The sequence below is a fragment of the Mirounga angustirostris genome, unplaced genomic scaffold (genome assembly GCF_029215605.1).
Source record: "Mirounga angustirostris isolate CCGP_5_RB_7025 unplaced genomic scaffold, mMirAng1.0.hap1 SCAF_4, whole genome shotgun sequence".
NCBI classification, from domain to species: Eukaryota; Metazoa; Chordata; class Mammalia; order Carnivora; family Phocidae; genus Mirounga; species Mirounga angustirostris.
The window spans coordinates 149,577,726-149,596,519 of record NW_026991712.1 but is presented as its reverse complement, the minus strand read 5'-3'; the positions used below and the strand labels follow the sequence as shown (position 1 = coordinate 149,596,519).

Here is an 18,794-nt window from a genome sequence, read left to right as displayed (position 1 = left end):
GAAACAAAAATTTAGAAATTAATTATATAGCAGATTATTTCTAACTTACCTGTATTAGGACTAAAGACTATAGAGATACAAAACAAAAAAGAACTAGTCTTTTGGCACTTTGGTTGCATCTAAAATTTGGTTTCTGTGCTGGAGATATGAGCTCATATAATTACTATCTATGACTTTATAAATATGGATAAAAGCAAGAACACTCAGAAAAGCCGAGTTTGGATTAGGCAGACATTCACTAATAGGTCAAAATTCCCTTACTTTTCTCCTGATGTCTTCATTATGGCATTTCTCAATAGCACCTACATTAGAAAGTCAGGTCAGAAAGCACTGAAGTTCTTTGATTTTGCGATTAATTAATAACTCCAGTAAACTGCCTTTTGCCAGAGAAATTAGAAAATAAAGCACTAGGACTTAAGAGTTACTTACAGATTTTAATTATCCATGTTATTCCTTAGTCTGTGCCTCATTACCAATGGGTAAATCAGAGTTAATCAATAGGTAATGAAATCTACTTATTACCATGTGCTTCAGAAAACTGAGAATAATCACTAAAATGAAAAGTGTTAATTACATGTAGATGTTACTTATCCATGTCATTCTTAGTCTAGTGTCTCATTATCATGTATAATACATAGATACCTGTATTGGGGTGGAATGAGTCATGAATCTACTAATACAAAGCTTTAATCCAATGTTATCTTTTCAACAAACTTATGTTCAAACATTACAAATTGGTCTGTACTCTGCATGCTCCACGTGCCTTTTATTTACAGCACCCAATACAGAAAAATTAAATAGACTCCCTCCGCTAATTATACATTTTGGATTTAGCAAAGTTTAAGATTTAACATATGCCTTACCATCACCACTAAGTGAAAAAGGACAAAAAAAAAAAAAAAATCATGAAGAAATCTTGACTGATAAAAAACTTCTAAAATTTTAAGAAATCAAATATTCAAGGATAGCCCATTTAGCCTGAAAGAACAATATAAATTTCAGTGTTGTTCTAAACCAGCCTTTTAAATTCACATTCTCAAAAGATGCAGTAGGGAAAAACCAACAGGTAGATGTACATAAATAACAAAATACTGTCCATTGCAAAAACCTGCATACTTTGAAACACTATCTGGCTAAATTTAGAAGCTGTCCAGTATTTTATCAGTAACTATATCTATCTCTTCAGATTGAGGAAACTTTTATAGATTATTTTATCTTCCATTCTTAAGCTATTTTCAGCAATAATTGCTTAAGTCTGTGTCTCTTTTCATTTCCTAAGCTCAAAAACTGCACAAAAATAATGTAACTGAGGTAACCACCCCCCATTTCACTACCACAAAGGGAAATATATTAGTGATGATCTCTTGACTTTTCCATCACCTTTAGGAAAATTCCAGTATATATAATAAATGTAGTAATCTAATAAAATAGCCAACTTGTAACAAGAAGTCTCTGGCTTCTTCCTCAATCTCTCAGTAAATCATTCTCTCCACCCAGGCACAATACATCTCAGACTATCTCTGGTGTATGTCCTACATCAAAACAAAACAATGGATCTACCAATTCAGAGCTTTCATTCATTTAAAACTATCAGCACAAGCAAGAAAATCGAACATACAAGTAACATGTTTTAAAAGGCCCATCCATATGCTTTTACTGGCAACTGACAACAGTGCTTCTACATCCAACCTCCTGTATGTGCTGGTATAACATTCAGGAAACAGTGCCCCAATAACATGGTAACATGCAATATTTACTGCTCTAAATGCAACACTGCTCAATTTTCTATATTTTTAATGTTTGAAATACCCCTTTTTATATCATTTCTCAATCAGAAACTGAGGTTTTATTACCTTTTCTATTTGTAAAATGAAGGTACATAATGCAGCACTTAGTGAAAATGAATTAAATCTCATTATGCTGAAGTTTAAGATAGCCTGGCTACTAAGCAACTTACAAAATGCTATTTTAAATTGTTTCATATCATTTCCCATCCTATCAGTATTATAGTATTATGAGAAACAGCCCTTTAAAAACACTAGGTCTCCTTAGCTAACAAAATTTCACATTCGTAAAAAGCAATTTGTGTTTTGATGATGATGATGATGGTGATGATGATCTCACTCATTTAATTTTATTGGTGTAATAATATTTACATCGTAAGTCACTCAAACTTACCTTTAATGATATAATATGTAGGTAAATATTATCTTAAAAATACTTTCAAAACCAGAAATTTATGCTAAAAATACTGCTTTCTCATTGTAGTATAATCTTTGCAGGCCAGAATTCAGAGAAAAACTATCATTTTGCAAAAGGCAAATATTTATATCACATAAATAACGGGTATTCCCTTGACCTACTCATCAATACCACAACCATCACATGGTAAATGACCCTATATATTTAAAATGAATCCTCCTAAATCAGAAATAGAATACTGAATTTAACAGTTCACTTACCTGAACCTCGCTTGTCCTCTGTTTAATAGTATCTTCTTTCTCCTTAAGGTCCTGTTCCACATTATTCTTTTCCCTAGAAGACCAGCAAACAATGCAAGAATATTTGAGAACATCAGCTACAGCTGGTATGGTTATCCATCCTCCTAACCCTGAATCGCTTTTTAAATACATAGTGAAACATTCAATTTTTAAGTGAAGGGCAGAGTTTTCCACCCTCTTTTAATTATTTATGGAATAGAAATCAATATAAGCCGTTTGTAAAAAAAAAAAAAATTGCTTTCTCACTAAAATGTGGTGAAAAGAGAATAGATTAAAAAAGGAAGAGGAGAAAAATAATCAATGAAACACTCAGGTTGCACTGATCTCACTGTTGCTATGGAAATGATGTCCAATGAAAATTGCTGGTGAAAAAAAGGAGGGGTTGCATCAGCTCTGTAAGCTTAACCCTTAAGTACCATGTCAAATCAAATGAAAATGGCTAATAGAAATAGTCAACAATATTAAGGAAAAGGACATTTAATGAAGTGTTAATTTCCCCTTAAATCACTGGTGTGTACCACTTTTAGAATGAAACAACATAGAAGAAATGGATAAGACTGTCAATACACAGTCCATTTGCTCCATCAAATACCGCTCTGCTCAAAAAAACTATTTTAGGACCACTTATCAATTCCAGTTGATCAAATACATAAAACAGTGTATACTAAGTAAAAAAAAGAATTGCATTAGCATTTATCTCTTTCTATACTCTTCAGATCAAACATACTAGGATCACTGGTAGTCTGAGATACCATTATCTAAATTCTTACATGCTTCCATCAGAGCTAGATTCCTAACGAATGAGTCCTAAGCAACCTTAGATTCAGAAATACAATATAAAGCTATTTCTTTTGATGTAATAACTGCTTGTACTGAAATCACACACACACACACACACACACACTGACTTGCTCTCTTCCTTTTTTCTTTTCTTTTCTACAAAATGAGAGAAAAATCCCTAGAACTCTGCAGCAATACATTTTTGGGTGGGGGTAAAGGTAAAAGAAGGCAACATGAAGAAGGGGGGATGGCATTCAAGAAGTCCTCCAAACTAGTACTGTAGAGTTTCTCCTTAGAGCTTCAAGACTATTATTTCAGTTTCATCCCAGACATCACCAAAACATAAGCTCAGGCTCCATTAAGCTGTAGCATAAAGGCAAGTGGGAAAATTAGACCAGAGGAGATACTTAGGGGACAACTTAATGCTATATTTATATTTCTCGACCCTTTTTGAGGTGATATTTTAAATGTAGACAAAAATCAACTGTTTTGGATATGCAGGCACAATGTTCTTAAGATTTGTAAGGACAAAAAAAAAGCCCAAGAATAAAAGCTATTTGTATACTGTTACTTTTAAATACTTGAGATGGCCAAGGAGCTCACTAACCATTTGTCAGATGGGTCGCAATGTGGGTCATGATGTCGCAGAGATTTTAAACAGTCCCTTACCATGCGAATCATTGTTGCAGCCCACTCCTCCCATACCTCAATCTACTTATTATGCAAAGGTCATCCCCCACTTCCCTTATAAAATCAGATAAAATAAAAAAAATAGAAATCACAGGAAGAAAAATCTAAATATACCACACAAATTCTGCAAGCTCAATCTTGGAAATTTTTCCTTTCCTCCTTAAGTGAGCAGAAGAGTGTTTTCTCCTGCTGCAGCATGTCAGAGATAAGTCACATGAAAAACTAGCCCCCTTCCCCAACCCCAAATTCTCAGAAGCATTCCACACAGGGTGAGTATCAATTTCTGACAGCAGCTAATAACAAAAATAGAAAACATCACACAGTATCATAGATCAGCACGGCACACACTAATGTGCATGTTTGTATTCAACCCCTTCTGCTTCTCTGTTAACTGCTGTTACTGACAGTGTCTGCTCAAAGATCAAGTGTGCAGCAGGAAAACAGGGCTGCAAGAAAGCAGTGAGCTGACAACGCAGCCAAGACAGAAGAGTAAGAGAGCTAAAAAAAATAAAAAGGAAGCTTGCTTGGTGAAAAAGGAAAACAGATTACAAAGGACTGTCAGCTCAAACCAGCAAATACAGTCTGTGTTTTGGTAAAATGGAGGAAGCTTAGAAAGTACAGATTCCGCTTCATAATTTTGGGTGTGGGAGTGAGGGTAGCAGTAGTGATATCTCCAAACATATCCCAAAGACCATTTCCAACTAAACAAAATATGGGAGTGTCAGACATTAATTCTCATAGTACTGAGATCAATTAAATTTAACTTTTGACCCACTTTTATCTAGTAAAATTCTGGCCTCATAATAATTCCTTTATTATCAAAACCAAGTTAGTATAAGAGAAAATGTGTAAATGTGTAAATTACTAAAGAGAAAATGTGTAAAAAAAAAAAATCAGTTATATTACCTTCTATTAAAACCATCACAATTGAAAATCTGTCCTACAAATCAGACTAAAAATCAAATTATTTTCTCATATTTCTCATTAACTTAGATTATAATTTCAGGGATGCCAAATTGTTATTCTGTGATATTCCATTGACTCTTTTCTTTTTTTACTTAAATACAATTAGCCAACATATAATACATCATTAGTTTCAGATGTAGAGTCCATAGACTTTTTTTTTTTTAAAGATTTTATTTATTTATTTGAGAGAGCACATGAGAGGGGGGAGGGTCAGAGGGAGAAGCAGGCTCCCTGCCGAGCAGGGAGCCCGATGCGGGACTCAATCCAGGAACTCCAGGATCATGACCTGAGCCGAAGACAGTCGCTTAACCAACTGAGCCACCCAGGCGCCCGAGTCCATAGACTTTTAACCTCTATAGCTATCCTTCTCATTTTGGGCAAGTACATTTAGGTGCTTGAAGATGCTTAGGTGCAAGAGAACGGGACCTGGGTCATATTTCTTACATTCTCCTTTCTTTCAAATAACGTATATTTTTCTACAAGTGATGGATGCATAACTATACAAAGCATTCTGTTTAACATTAATAATTCAAAAACTTAATTCTTTTTTTTTAAGATTTTATTTATTTATTTGACAGAGAGACACAGAGAGAGAGGGAACACAAGCAGGGAGAGAGAAGCAGGCTTCCTGCAGAGCAGGGAGCCCGATGCAGGGCTCGATCCCAGGACCCTGGGATCATGACCCGAGCTGAAGGCAGACGCTTAACCGACTGAGCCACCCAGTCACCCCTCAAAAACTTAATTCTTTTCAAGATTCTGTGCCACAATAAAAAATATTTATATGCAGTTTTCCAAGGAGCCCACCAATATATGTGGGTAAAACAGATTTAAGATATATTTCAAAAATAGGTGTGTGAGCATTTTGGCCAAAGCACTACTCATCTTGGATGACAGGAAAGCTATTGCCTTCAGCTTAGAAACTTCCAGAAGGGAAAAGAAATGATCATACATACCTTCTATCTTAGACTATCTCTGTGACCCTATTCACTCCCAAGATTCTGGCACATCCTAAAAAACCCACAAATACCAATGCTTTAAATAAAGAAAGGCTGGGGATAAGGCTCCCTAGTTTCCAAAAGCTGCTGGTTCTGATTCGGTGGAAACTAGTATGTAAACCAGCAAGAAAAGCAAAACCCAAGCTAGGCTTTCAGAAGCCTAAAGTTGACAACTGCATAAACCTACTATGAAGGAGTCAAAGCTATTCACAAGGACAGTCAGGCTCAGGGACCCAAGTCCATGAAGTTCACTTTCATTTCCCCAGGCTCTGTTTATGGGAAGAAGCGAGTGAGCGATCTGTCTTAATTTTGATAGAATACCAACATCGTCAGAAAAACAGGTTTAAGTCACCTTCAAAGCCCTTCCCAGAAACATAGTTTTAGTTTTTTTCCCTGAATATAAATATCCATTATTTTCCAACCATAGAGCAATAAAAAGAGAAACAAGTTAGAAACCAAAAACCAGTTAGTTAGAAACTCATGAAGAGGGACGCCTGGGTGGCCCAGTCAGTTAAACATCTGCCTTTGGCTCAGGTTATGATCCCAGGGTCCTGGGATCGAATCTCGTATTGGGGTCCTTGCTCAGCAGGGAGCCTGCTTCTCCCTCTGCCTGCCGTTCCCCCTGCTTGTGCTCTCTCTGACAAATAAATAAATAAAATCTTAAAAAGAAAAAAAGAAACTCATGAAGGTGTATTTTTCAACCCTGAAACTTATTTATAAAAATCTTTTTGGGCACATTTGGGGATCATCTTATTAAGTAGCTTAACTGCCAAAATCTATCAAGCAAACACAGAAAAGCAAGCTATTCTCATTAGTCTTGTTACTATTCTCATTACTACAATAGTCTTTTTTTTTTTTTTTTAAAGATTTTATTTATTTATTTGACAGAGAGACACAGCGAGAGAGGGAACACAAGCAGGGGGAGTGGGAGAGGGAGAAGCAGGCTTCCCACGGAGCAGGGAGCCCAATGCGGGGCTCGATCCCAGGACCCTAGGACCATGAGCCGAGCTGAAGGCAGATGCTTAAGGACTGAGCCACCCAGGCACCCCACTACGATAATCTTTAGTAAAGCATCTAGGTCTTACAGAGAACAAGAAAATGGGACTAAAAACTGGAGACTCAGATTCTAATCTGGCTCTGCCATGAAACAGCTGTTTTTTTACTCTGATGATCACATAACTTTCACAGCCTCAGTCTTAATTTTCATTATGCAGATGCTAATATCTCTACCATCTTAAGATTTGCAAGGTAAAATGTACAAGATGTCACGTAATTAGGAAAAAAGCAGGCTTTGAGCCTATGCTGTGCTTGCTTTTTGCTGATAACATTAACATTACTTATAATTTTAAATAACACTGATGGAGTAATTTTTAAATTTGTTAAAAGGAATTATGGGTTGCAATAAAGTTTAGAACACACTGATCTAATGCATAGAATATATAATGTAATCACTGAAATTTCTACCCCCAAATCTTGCTTAATATTCAAATAACAATTCTCTACCTTTAGAAACTCATTATATGGTTTTCAAAGCGTAAGATTTGGTGTAAAATAGCCCAGAATTCAAATACTGACTCCATCACAGGGCATCTTACTTAAATCACTGTAGTAACAGTTATTTGTTCTGGCTGACCCTCCCTTCTCCTAGGACCCAGAAATCCTTTTGGGAGACTGCTCCTCTCTTTCTCCCTTACCTATCACCTTTCTGCCTGAACAAGTCAAGCAGAAGATGCCATCTTTTTAGAGTCAACCTCTCTGAGCAATCACTGGCCAGGGATTGGCTCCTGACCAAAGCTTAACCAGTCACATTCCACCAACTCACCATCACAGGGATTAATTCAAGACAAGGCAGTCAGGATCTTTATCTAGGATGCCTTTATTTGGAACTAATAGAAAACTATTATTACCACTATACTATCTACTATTACTATCATTACAACTAATAATAATAATAATTATAATAATAATATTATAATTATGGAAACTGGCACTTATTAAACATTTACTACACAATAGGTGTTATGTGATAAGCACTTTACATGGATTATCTCATTCATTCTCAGGAAGAATTATTCCTGTGAAATGATGAAGACGGGCAAATGTGAGTCCAGGTGCTGGGGATATTTGTTGTCCCTGCCTAATGATAATAAAATTTTCACATAAAAAGCTGAGGTGAGGTCCTCTTTCTGCCGTCTTTCCGTCCCGCCATAACAGTGCGCATGAATGTCCTGGCAGATGCTCTCAAGAGCATTAACAATGCTGAGAAGAGAGGCAAACGCCAGGTTCTTATTAGGCTATGCTCCAAAGTCATCGTCCGGTTTCTCACTGTGATGATGAAGCATGGTTACACTGGCGAATTTGAAATCACTGATGATCACAGAATGGGGAAAATTGTTGTGAACCTCATGGGCAGGTTAAACAAGTGTGGAGTGATCAGCCCCAGATTTGATGTACAATTGAAAGATCTAGAAAAATGGCAGAATAACCTGCTTCCGTCCCGCCAGTTTGGTTTCGTTATACTGACAACCTCAGCTGGCATCATGGACCATGAAGAAGCAAGACGAAAACACACAGGAGGGAAGATCCTGGGATTCTTTTTCTAGGGAGATGTAATACATACATGCAAATAAAATGCCTCAATGGACAAAAAAAAACCCAAAAAAGCTGAGGTGAAAGGCAAGCAGACAAGAGAATCCTGGTAGGGCTTTAGGCTCTGGCTCCTTTCCCCCCTGATGATGGTTAACTTTATGCATTAACTTGGCTAGGCCATGGTACCCAGGTATTTGGTTAAACAGGTATTTGGATGTTGCTGTAGAGATTTTTTTTTTTAAATATTTATTTATTTAGAGTTGGGGAAGGGCAGAGGGAGTGAATTTTCAAACAGACTCCCCAGTGAGTCTGGGAGCGTGGAGTCGGACAGGGTGCTTGATCCCACAACCCATGAGATCATGACCTGAACCAAAACCAAGAGTCAGACACTCAACCAACTGAGCCACCCAGGCAGGTGTAGAGATATTTTTTTAGATGAAATTAACATTTAAATCAGTAGACTTTGAGTAAAATAAATTACTCATCATAGTATGAATGGGCTTCACCCAATTAGTTTAAGGCCTTAAGAGAAAAAAAAAAAACCTGAGGGTCCCCAAGGAAGAGAGAATTCTATGTCCAAACTGTGTTTGGACTTGAGCTACAACATCAACTCTTCCCTGAGTCTCCAACCTACTGGCCTGTCCTACACATTTCAGACTTGCCAGCTCCCACAATTGTGTGAGCCAATTCCTTAAAATAAATTGAATATAGTATCTACTTCATATATCATATGGGGGGATTGCTGCAAGGAGTGAAAAAGAAAATACACAACAAAACTCAATAATACATCCCTATAGAACTTTAAGACCTATCTACTGATTCAACAAACAAATACTGAATCTTACTATATACTTGTTACTGTGCTACACTTTAGGGCTACAAAAAACAATGAGGTAGGTACCTGCCATTAAGAAATGCAGAATTCAATGTATATGAAGGGTTTGGCAGAAAAATATAAAAAGATAATCACAATGCAGTGTACTGGGTGCCAGAACGGGCAAGCACAAGTTGCTGTGGGAACACAGTACATGGGTACCTGACTCTCCCTGGAGACGGTCAGAAAAGGCTTGCTTGGTATCAGTGAAGGCAGGTTCATTAACCACAAGATAAGCTGTAAAGATAGTAAGTGGTATGTTTATCAACAGAAATTACTCCAGCCTGGGCATGCTTTGTGAAGGAGGTGAGACTTCAGCTAAGCCTTGAAGGAAATAATGAATGTCAGATAGAAAAGTGGCATTTCAAAATGAAGGAGAACTTATGCAAGAAAGCACACAAGATGTCAGCAAAACAGCAGACTAAGAGGCAGACTAAGAAGAAACCTTCTCAAATTTGATAAAACACACTAATCTATAATCCAAGAAGCTCAACAAATTCCAAGCAGGAAAACCCAGAGAACCACACTGAGACACATTATAATGAAACTGCTGAAAGACAGAATCTTGAAAGCAGTAAGAAAGACTAGTCACATACAAAGGATCTTCAATAAGATTATCAGTAGATTTCTTAGCAAAAACTTTGATGGCCAGAAGGCAGTGGGATGATATATGTAAGTGTTAAAAAAAAAAAAAAAAAGAAAAAAGAAAACACTATCTGGCAAAACTGTCCTTCCAAAATGAGAGAGAAGTTAAGATAGTCCCAGATAAACAATGGCTGAGTGACTTCCCCACCATTAGACCTGTGCTACAAGAAATGCTAAAGTGAATCCTTCAGGTTGAAATGAAAGGATGCTACTAGACAGTAACTCGAAGCCATATGAAAATATAAAGATCTCCAATGAAGATACATGGGCAAGAACAAAAACCAGTATTATTGTAATTTTGGTTTGCAACTTCCCTTTAAATTTTCTACAGGATTTAAAAGACAAACACATAAAAAATAATTATATATCTGTTAGTAGATACAGAATGTATAAAGATATGATTTATGACATCAATAACAAAATGGAGGGGACAGAACTTATAGGAGTAGAATTTTATATGTGATTAAAGTTAAGTTGCTATCAAGTCCAATTAAATCATTCAGCTTGGGAAGATGAAAAAATTCTGGAGATGAATAGTGGTAATAGTTGTACAAGAACATGAATGTACTTAAGGACACCGAATTACATGATTAAAAATGGCTAAAATAGTAAATGTGCTATGTATATTTTATCACAATAAAAAAATAATGAAAAAGAAGAAAGCACAGAGGTGAGAAAATTCTAGATAGATTAAATATCTAGGATAGAGAGTTCATGTGTGATAAATGAAGCTGGAATTGAAAATCAAGGTAGGATAATAAAAGAATTTCAGTACTAGGTAAAGACATAGTCTTTTAATATACAGGAAAGGAGAGTCCCTAAAGGTTTCTGAGCTGTGCTTTTTTGAACCCTGAAAGGCATTATTTAGCAACATAACTCTTCTTTTTCTGCTGACTTCTGCTCCGTAGAAGAAGAGAGGAAGTAGAGGCTCTTATTGCTCAGAAAGCTGATGACAACTGCTAGAAAGGCAATAGAACACTCTGACTCTGCTTATCTTGAGAACTGTCAGAAGTCTTGAGCTAGAGTAGAGTAACAACTATAGAGAGTTGAGAAGAAAATCTTGACTTGTACTTAAACCAGCCTTTTGGTTTGAAAGTTAGACAGCCTTTCACTCTAAGAATTCACAGTGACTTGATAAAAACTTGAGTTAAAGTTTGAGAGTAAAGACATTGATTTGTACCTTTAAGTATTTAATTTCTCTAAAAGTTGCCTTAAATATATAATCTCTATATGACTGTATATTATTTCATTCTTTTGACAGTTATTGAATATCTACTAAATGCCAAACAAGACTGATGTTGGACCCCTACGGATAGTTTGCTGGGGAAACAAACATAGCCATTAATCATAAAACAGTAAGACAGATGCTGTAACAGTTTAAGTGCATATGGTTCTACGGGAATAACTAAACTTCTTAATTCTGCAAAGCTGACTGTTTTAACAAGTTTTATTTTTTAAAAATAACTCAAGAGAATGTATTCACAGGCAAAAATTACTGAAAAGAAACTCTAGCTGGGATCAAGGAAAACACAAACTTTGGGGTGTTGCTCACACAGCTGCTGCCCTGTCAGTGGCAGAATCCAAAATTTGATGGTTCATTTTTAAAAGGAGAAATAAAAGCTTATTCTGCAAACCCCAAATAATTAATTTATTCTATGTATCTGACAGGACAAAAGGAGATGAAAAAAGTAAAAGAAAAGAAATGTAAAACAAGGCCTTAATTTTCCTAATTATAAAACAGGGGTAATAAAGTTGATAAGAAGGACTAATTTATATTACATCTAGAAAGACTTCAGCACAATGCCCAGCACACATTAAGTGCTTAATAAATGTCAGCTATTATTATTACCATTATACTATTTACTGGTATAAAAGTACAATATTTACTGGCTTTTTAAAAGTTGCAATCAAGCATCCACAGTGATGGCATTTAGGACTTAAATATGTGGGTAGAAACTGACTCCTATCCTTCAGGAGCTGAAATTTCTTGGTAGTTATTTTTGTTTCCCAAAGACAGACTTTAACACATCTTAAAAATTATTGCTCTCTTAAAAGAGGTAAGAGCCCCTTAGTAAGCTACCAGTGCCACAAAATAATAAAAGCAAATATAATTTTTATAGAATATAAATGACTGAGACCAGGGGCGCCTGGCTGGCTCAGTGGTTAGACGTCTGCCTTCAGCTTGGGTCATGATCCCCGGGTCCTGGGATGGGGTCCTGCGTCGGGCTCCCTGCCCAGCGGGAAGCCTGCTTCTCCCTCTCCCACTCCCCCTGCTTGTGTTCCCTCTCTCATTGTTTCTCTCTCTCCCTGTCAAATAAATAAATAAAATCTTTAAAAATAAAAAATAATCGGAGGGGGAAACAAACCATGAGAGACTATGGACTCTGAGAAACAAACTGAGGGTTCTAGAGGGGAGGGGGATGAGGGGGTGGGTTAGCCTGGTGATGGGTATTAAAGAGGGCACATACTGCATGGAGCACTGGGTGTTATATGCAAACAATGAATCATGGAACACTACATCAAAAACTAATGATGTAATGTATGGTGATTAACATAACATAATAAAAAAAAAAGAAAAACAAATAATGATAAACCAGCTCATGCCTGAGTGGAAAGTTCACAATTTCAAAATTTTTGAAGTCCTAAAATAATGAAAAAAGTATACAGGGAGAGTGAGTGTGCAAAAATAATAATTAATTAATTAATTAATAATAAAAAATAAATAATAATAATAATAAATAAATAGATAGATAAATAAATAATAAAAATAAATGACTGAGACCAGAGCAATCCAACAGAAATACAATGTAAGCCACATACATAATTTTAAACGATCGAACTTCCAGATATTAAAAAGTAAAAAGAAACAAGTGAAATTTATTCTATGTTTTACTTAATCCAGTATAGCCAAAATATTGACATTCTTTTTTGAAATCCAATATAGTTTACACTAACAGCACATCTTAATTAGGATTAGCCGTATTTTAAGTGCTCAATAGCCAAATGTGGCTAGTGGCTACTGTATTAGACAGTGCAGACTCAAACTTTAGCAGGGAGGGTTTCAAATAAGGGAAGTCTCCCTAAACAAAGGTTTTAAATGCTGAGCCATGCACTGTGTGTGAAAATTAGATTGACTCATTACCAACAAAAGCACACTACAACCTAGAGCTTCAACTATTCAATCAGTCTCACTACTATTGAGGTAGTCACGATTGAGATCTGATACTACCACAGATCTTTACAGGGCCAGAAAGAGGTCAGGTCGGATCATATAAGCAAAAGAGCTCCAGATTCAATGGTATAAGCAATGCTCTCTTCAGAGCTAATGGTTTCTAATGGTATGTGAACGGAACTAAACCCCTAAAACATAAATTTTTTAAAAGTTCAAACTGTATGCTAATGCTGCCTTAAATCAGTTCCTAAATATGACTGAAATAGAGATCTATATATTTAGGAACACAAATTCTGGCTCCCTGGCTACATAGTTCCAGTATCCCTTTAACCAGGGAAAGAGAGTATTCGTTCAGTTACTGGAACCAGTGTGTGCTGAGCACCTATTCATTAAAGTGCTAAGCTGGTTGTTGGAGATGATGATGATGACGATGACAACGACTATGAATGTATACTGAGAATTTATCATGTTCCAAGAAAGATATTAAGCATTTTACATATTAGTCATATTTCCATTTCACAGATGAAGAAACTGAGCCACAGATAGTTAAGTTACTTAGGCTAAGTCATGTCAGGAGCCAAACTAGGCAATCTGGTTGGAAAGCCATGCTCTGAAATAATATACTATATTGCCTCATTAGAAATAAGAAACAGTCTGTGCTATCACACATGGCTCAGAATTTACTAGAAGGAGAAATATAATTCAGTATTGTAAGCATTCTGAGAGAAGGAAATTGAATGCTCTCTGAGCTGAGGTAGATACCAAGGAAAGCTTCTTAGAAAAGAAGACTTGTCTATTTTTCATCTGAAAAATCAGGATAAAACTACTTATCCTTAGGTGATGTTGCAAGAATCAAGTAAGAGAAATTATATAAAGCAGGCATAGCAAAATCTCTAATAACTATTATTGTTAATTATCTATCCCGTTTACTGGCCCAAGACCAGGATAATAAACTGGCCTGACAGGATGTAGCTTTTACTTCCTGATGTACTTGCTAAAAGGACAGAGACAGGAAGGAAGTAGTAGCTGATAGAAGACAAATAAATATTAACTCCTGCCTCAGCACAATTCACCACCACTATGCTATCTTAGTGACTGAAGCAAGTCTTGACTTTTCACTGTCAAGAACTTCTCTATTTGAGACATTTTAGTTTCAGAGCAAGTATTCTTAAAAATGGATCCATGGATAGTTTTTAAGGGTCTGGGAACTCCTGAAATAAATACAAAATGGTGTACATGGATACACATGTTCTTTTGGAGAGGGGAGGGGCCTAAAAGCCTTCATCAGATTCTCAGAGGAATCCCTAACACAAAAATAGGTCGTCAAAATATGAAAAATCAGGGCGCCTGGGTGGCTCAGTTGGTTAAGCGACTGCCTTCGGCTCAGGTCATGATCCTGGAGTCCCGGGATCGAGTCCCGCATCGGGCTCCCTGCTCGGCGGGGGGTCTGCTTCTCCCTCTGACCCTCCCCCCTCTCATGTGCTTGCTCTCTCTCATTCTCTCTCTCTCAAATAAATAAATAAAATCTTTAAAAAAAAAAAATATGAAAAATCAGCCCATATAATACTTAATGTCCCTGGGAGGATTAAAAATCCTTTTGTCTATAAAATCCTCTTCTACAGTCTTGAAAATAAGCTATTATTCAGAAGATCTTTTGTCTTTTCATCCTTTAATACATGGCTTCTAATCTGCCATAAACTTGACAGGAATTGAGTCTGGGAAATATTCTAATATTTATAACATACTTTGATTGATTCATTCAACCAACTAACCTATACTGAGATTCTGTGGTGTCAGGTACTGTGTGCATTAACTTCTAGACCTATCCAAGTGAATAAGACATAGGCCCTGCCCTAAAGGAGTTCAAATTAAAATGAAGACCACAATAAAATATGGTGAGTACTATCACAAAGGAATAAAGTTTCTAGAAGTAGAAAGAAAAAAGCAATTAGCAATCAAGATTTCAGTGAAGGTTTGACAAAGCAGATGATGTTTAAGCTGGGTCTTAAAGTGTAAGTAAAAATTTACAAGGTAAAAGGTATGCTCGGACAAAGGGGAACAACAGGATGAGAAGCAAAGAGTAAAAATGTGTGGCATGTTGACGGGAGAGGTCCACCCAACCACATGGCTTGAGAGAAGGGATAAAACCAAAATGCAGAGCACTATGCTCAACTTGAGAGTGCAAAAGGAAACACATGGTGTCTGCTCTCAAGGAGCTTGATGGTGCCCTAGAAGAAAAGTATTCTCCTTTACTGTGGGAGATGGCTAAGACAAAAGAATGGTCAGGAAGCCAAAGGAGAACCATGAAAGAAGAGACTTTATGTCATGCTCAGAAAAGTGAGCTGGATCCAGTTGGGGATAGGAAATCACTAAGGGATCAGAGTTGTATTTTATACATCATTTGGAGGTGCAAAGGAAGGAAGGAGAGACACAAAGCACAGAGTCAATTAGAAGGTTACAACAGTAATCCAGAGAAGAGGTAAAGGGTTAGTAAAACTAAGACAGAAATAATAGTACAGATAGGACAGATTTCAACAATACTGAAAGTTATTTTCTCATCTATTATATAAGCTAAGCATTAAGGATAGAACAGTGAACAAGCAAATAGTCCTTATGCTTAAGAAGTACATTGGCTAGTGAGAGATCCAAATAAAAGAGATGATTATAATAAAGTATGATAAATGCTATGACTACTATAAATATTAAAATTAGTTAAGATTTGGTTAGTATGAGGGTTGGGAGGTAAACAAGTCAGAGAAGGCTCCCCCCTGCCCAGAGGAAATGATGTCTAAGGTGAGATCTGAAAGATCAGAAGGAGGTGATCAGGCAAAGGAGATGCAAAGGTAGGAATGATTTCAAGAAATATTTCAAAGATAGAAGAATACAGATAAGAGGAAGAAAAATCTCAGATTTCTAGCCTGAGTGACTAGATGAATGGTGACATCACTGAGAAAAGCAAATAAATGAGACAAGGATAGTGGTCAGGGGAAGATTGGGAAGTCATGTCTACTGGACATTCTCTAGAAGGCAAATGAAAAATATAGGTCTTAGGCTCAAGTAGGAGATCCAGTATTTGAAAAGATTGACATCCCAACTATATTTTAAGTAAATGGTCTTTTTTTGGACAAAAAGACTAGCATTTACAACTTGGAATGGACAGAAAATGTAATTTCTTGAACAGCAATGTTGATGATTGTGCTAAAGTCCACAGCTGCAGCCTACTCTCTGCTGGCTCCACATCATGGTTCAGAAGGCTTTAAAAACACAGAGTCCAAAGAGGCTCCCTTGGTAAAGGCTTCTTTTTAAAAATTTGTGTGAGTGGTGACAGCCTGACACGCATTTCACTCAAGCGCAATGAGGATAATGCTAAACTAATACATGCAGCATGCCACCAGGATATGTGGCGTCACCATGGGTCGGGGCATATCCAAGTACAAGAGGGGCTACATCTAGACAGTTTATCCTTCACCCATTTTTTCTGCACGCATCCTGAGGTAAGCCAATTTTAAATGTTTGTTTTGAGTAAACCAGTTATGACAATTGATACTAACAAACTGAACTAGAAGCCATTTGGATAGGTTTTAAATTTGTTTTTTCATTTTTCGTTTTTAATACAAATGCCTGAATGTGCTCAGTTGTCAAGCTGTATGCATGAAAAACTGGCCAGCCCAGTGAATTAATCATTAGCAAATGGAACTACAAGGAGTCCACTAATTGCTTCCTGATCATTAAGGTAGTACAAATATTTATATTATAAAACTGATACATAGCTTGATCTTTAAGGGACAGGGCCACCAGGCAATACATGCAGATTTTGTGTGTATGGCCAGAACACACTTTTGACATGCAGTTTTGCTATCTAGAAACAGAATGAGTAAATGAACTTTTTTGGGGGGGCAGGGGGAGGAAGAGGTAAGTAAAAGATTCAGTCTGATTCTTCTAATTCTTCTGGGGGCAGGAGGAAGGTGTTAAAAGTAGGTCATTCTGCAGTATTATCTGTACAAGTTCTTCATAGTTGACTTGTCCACCTCCAACAATATCCACTTCTCTGATCATTTCATCTACTTCTTCATCTGTAAGTTTGTCATGACATGACATAGTTCTGTCACACTGATTAACCATTGCCATCCTTATCAAACACCCATCGTAACGCCTCACCAATTTCTTCTTCACTGTATCTTTCATTTTTCTAGCCATCAGAGTCAAAAATTCCGGGAAATCAATGGTGCCATTACCATAAGTCTCCACCCTGTTGATCATATCCTGCAATTTGGCTTGTGTTGGGTTCTGACCCAGTGACTTCATGACAGTCCAAGTTCCTTTGTTGTGATGATACCATCACCATCTTTGTCAAATAGGGAAAAAGCTTCCCTGAACTCAGCAATCTGTTCTTCGGTCAGCTGATCAGCCACGGTGCGAATGAAGGGAGACAGAGCAGAGGGAGTGAGAGTGGCTGCCCCAGCGCAGGGACTGGAACAGCAGACGGAGGTGGTGCTGCTGCTGCGGTTTGGTGCACACTCAGCGCTGTGTCGCTGCCACCCCCGACTGCCAGTAACAAATGGCACCATGCCCACGAGGCTCCCAGCACCACTGCCCTGGTATTACAACTACTGCTTTTCCTTAAGTTAAAAATATCATGCTAATTTAACCTGATGGACAGAATTAAATTCCTATATAGAAAATGTTGAAGAAATTATATTAAAAATTTAAAGAAAAAAATGACAAAAAGGCATCCTGCCTCAGGCTCTCAATGTCTTAAATATTTTCAACAAGAAAACAACTTCATGAACCAGAGATAGAAACGTCTCATTTTCTGACTAGTGACAAAGAACATTCTTTACCCAACTAACTCTTGAGGTTATATATATTGCTTTTCTTATCTCTTGATTTTCAATGGTCAAAACAAAATATTATTCTAAGAAACATACTCTTTTCTTTATTATGCTTTTCTGTATTTTCAAAATGGTTACAAGTATGCATTATAACGATCATCAAGAGGGGAAAAATAAATTTGTAAAGCACCATATTCATTACATACTCATTATAATTCCATATTATTTATTGTTTATTTGTAGATTTGGTCCCTGGCCTGAAATTACATATCTTCATCTAAAAACCAGCAAATAAGAAGGAGCTAATCTAGGGGTGCCTGGGTAGCTCAGTCAGTTAAGCATCTGCCTTCAGTTCAGGTCATGATCCCAGGGTCCTTTGCTAGAGTCTCACATCGGGCTCCTTGCTCAACCTGCTTTTCCCTCTGCCTGCAGCTCCCCCTGCTCGTTCTCTCCTCTTTCTCTGTCTCTCTAGCAAATAAATAAATAAAATCTTTAAAGGGTGAGGGGCTAATCTTTTGTCAGATAGCAATTTAGTAAAAGCCATAAGCAAAATCTGTTTAAATTCTTTTTTCCTGTTTCATAGTTATACTTATTACATCCTGATATATTAATAAACAATTCAAAGGCTGAAGAGTAATACTATGGCACAGAAAAAATTGTTATTCACAATAACAAAAACCGAGATTTATAATGTAGTATCTTGAAGAGTTGGTGATATAGTGACCTAACACAACCATTTACAAAAGTGAA

General features: G+C 36.8%; 2 protein-coding genes and 1 pseudogene across 7 annotated transcripts in view; 1 reads left to right on the top strand and 2 right to left on the bottom strand.

The window, feature by feature from the left end:
• EPS15 (epidermal growth factor receptor pathway substrate 15) overlaps positions 1 to 18,794 on the bottom strand; it is a 150,941-nt gene that overhangs the window by 56,154 nt on the left and 75,993 nt on the right. For all 6 annotated transcript variants that reach the window (XM_064589160.1, XM_064589156.1, XM_064589161.1 and 3 more), the window contains one exon: positions 2,463 to 2,535. In XM_064589160.1, coding sequence (XP_064445230.1) covers positions 2,463 to 2,535 — 73 coding nt within the window. The remainder of the gene's footprint in view (positions 1 to 2,462; positions 2,536 to 18,794) is intronic.
• On the top strand, positions 8,118 to 8,573 carry LOC123859620 (small ribosomal subunit protein uS8-like). The gene has a single exon (XM_045897725.3). The coding sequence runs from the start codon at positions 8,152 to 8,154 to the stop codon at positions 8,533 to 8,535; it is 384 nt and encodes a 127-aa protein (XP_045753681.1). The 5' UTR covers positions 8,118 to 8,151; the 3' UTR covers positions 8,536 to 8,573.
• Positions 16,345 to 18,616, bottom strand: LOC123859619 (calmodulin-like; annotated as a pseudogene).

What these genes read in the sequence shown, in the direction of transcription:
- LOC123859620 (XM_045897725.3), top strand. Translation starts at nt 8,152, where the DNA reads ATGAATGTCCTGGCAGATGCTCTCAAGAGCATTAACAATGCTGAGAAG.